Source organism: Acyrthosiphon pisum, chromosome A2 (genome assembly GCF_005508785.2).
Source record: "Acyrthosiphon pisum isolate AL4f chromosome A2, pea_aphid_22Mar2018_4r6ur, whole genome shotgun sequence".
NCBI lineage: Eukaryota > Metazoa > Arthropoda > Insecta > Hemiptera > Aphididae > Acyrthosiphon > Acyrthosiphon pisum.
Window position 1 is genome coordinate 26,412,247 of NC_042495.1, and position 2,392 is coordinate 26,414,638.

Genomic DNA, 2,392 nt, shown 5'->3' on the forward strand with positions numbered 1-2,392 from the left:
AGTGAATTAACTATAACAGGTAAAGTTCTGAAAATCTTCACTGCCTTCTCCTAGCCAATGTGAATCTAACAAGGCCTCAAACAACAAAATCCGCTCTCTGGTTTCGGAGATCTATCTCACTAAATGAAAATTATTTTTTGGGAGGCTGTTCACACCAACGTTTTTTTGGATTCAAATTGTTATTCCGCTTGGATGTGATATCAGATAATATATTTCTAAAAATCAAAAATCAAGAAAGTTTACATGCCGATCTCTGACTTGGCAAAGAATTTTTTCATTGATTATAAATTTGGTATATATTCGTTACAATAATAATTATGAATGAAAAAAAAACTCGATTTTTTTTTAAACAGATTTATTGATAGGTAACTTTAAAAAAAAGTAATATTATATATGTTATTAATATGTTTTATGTTTAATAAATACAATACAAAACGTATTAATGTAATTAAACTTTATCAAATAAATATTTTAAACATTGAGTATAGTTTAATTAATCAACTTCTATTAAGAGGATGTCAGCGCACTATTTGTTTTCTCTCTCTGGCCCACGCGCAACATAGACAAAACGCGTTTACGCAAAATCATTTTTTCTATGCGTTTAAGTAATCTTAGAGTAAAGTCACCTATTACAAAAAAGATAGAAAATAATATTTTTGAGGGAATGACATATCGATTTTATATTTTATTATTATTTCACTTTGTATTTGATATAATTTTTGTGATAATATATCAGATAGTGCAGAAGTGTTCGACTACAATACTCAAAAATGGCGCATGATACGAGTATGTAGTATGCCTTCTAGAAGAGCCCGTTTTGGGGTCGAGTCCTGAATAATCTTTTATATGCGGTAAACTAATATGTTTTCATTGATTTTAAATTTGTTATATATTTGATACAATAGTAATATTTTGATTGATTGAAAAAAAAAGTTCTCCTGATAAAGAATCAAGGAATAATATATTATCAATATAATAAAATAATATATCCATAAATAACAATTTTAGGTTCGTACTGGTATGTCAGTGGCGGTATCACAAAATGCAGCTGTCACAACTGCATCATACGAAATTTGTTACATACTCGGTAAGCATATGGAACCATTTACTGACGCCGAATTTGTAAAGGAATGTTTTATAAGTGCTTCCTCCTTACTATTTAGTTTATTGAATTAAAAAATGATACAAATTTGGAAGTTATTTTCAAAGAAAAGCGAGAACAAAAAGAATACTTCGAATTTTGGAATTTAGTGCCAGGAAAATACAAAACCATACAAAAATGTGCTCACTTTTTGCTAACAATGTTCACATCAACATTTTTATGTGAAACTTCATATTCAAAAATGAAATATGCAACGAATGTGTACAGAAATCGGCTTACTGATTCACATCTTGACGACTTGTTAAGAGTAGCATGCAGCAACTACAAACCAGTTTTATCCAAAATAGTGAAAGAATTATCTCAATATCAAAATTCACACTAATTTAAAATAAATATTTAATTTTTTTACAATAAATTTTCAAATGTTGTACACAATATAAAAATGTATTTTTAGTTTTTTTTTCCGTTCCGTTCATTTAGACTTGCGGCCCGCGTAATATTTTAAAATATTTTATGTGGCCCAAATGAAAAAAAGGTTGAGTATGGCTGCAGTATAGAGCTTGAAATATTATCATTTTATAATTCTAACAATGTCGCATAATAAATTAAAATTTGAATTACAATGATTTAATCACAATCATTTTAAATTTGGTAACTTAGTATTTGATTAGAATTCCTTAAGATATATTATTAAAAATTTTAAAAAATTTTATTTTTTAAATATTTTTGTGCAGCCCAATAATATAACATATTCCTAATAATCTATAGAATTGTATTGCAGGTGTTATCTGTTTGTGGATGCTGGATTCTGCTTAAGTTGTGAATAACTGAAAAATAACCTTAATATAGAATTAGTAAAGTTTGTGTATTAAAAATATTGTAGACGAATTGAACGTCCCATGTGCCGCTCAATATTATTATATGTTCCCAATTAATTTATATATGCATTAAAAATATTCTCAAAAACCTTAAAACACTTAACTAAAAACGAGAGTAATTTAAGATTTGCACAATTTAGGTAATCGGAAATCAGAAAAAAATACGAAACATCCTCTTTCCGATTTATTAATTTACAAATAATACATTGATTATCATCCTTGGCATCAATTTGTAGAATAAGATTGTTAAAAAAAAACGGAATATGATTTTCAAGACATTCGATATATGTTTTTAATAAATATATTTTCGCGTAGAATTTTTATACATTATAGTAATAAGTTTATGTAGAAATAATATGTGGGTGGACAAACATTTTATTATAAATATCTATGTGATTTTTTTTTTACTGAG

General features: G+C 26.8%; 1 protein-coding gene across 1 annotated transcript; it reads left to right on the top strand.

Annotated features, from left to right (window-relative positions):
* Positions 1-637: 637 nt before the first annotated feature.
* Positions 638-1,712, top strand: LOC100574219. The gene is made up of 3 exons (XM_003248301.4): positions 638-851; positions 1,009-1,087; positions 1,164-1,712. Exons 1-3 carry the CDS (start codon positions 847-849, stop codon positions 1,482-1,484), a joined length of 405 nt encoding a protein of 134 aa, XP_003248349.1. The 5' UTR covers positions 638-846; the 3' UTR covers positions 1,485-1,712.
* Positions 1,713-2,392: the final 680 nt, after the last annotated feature.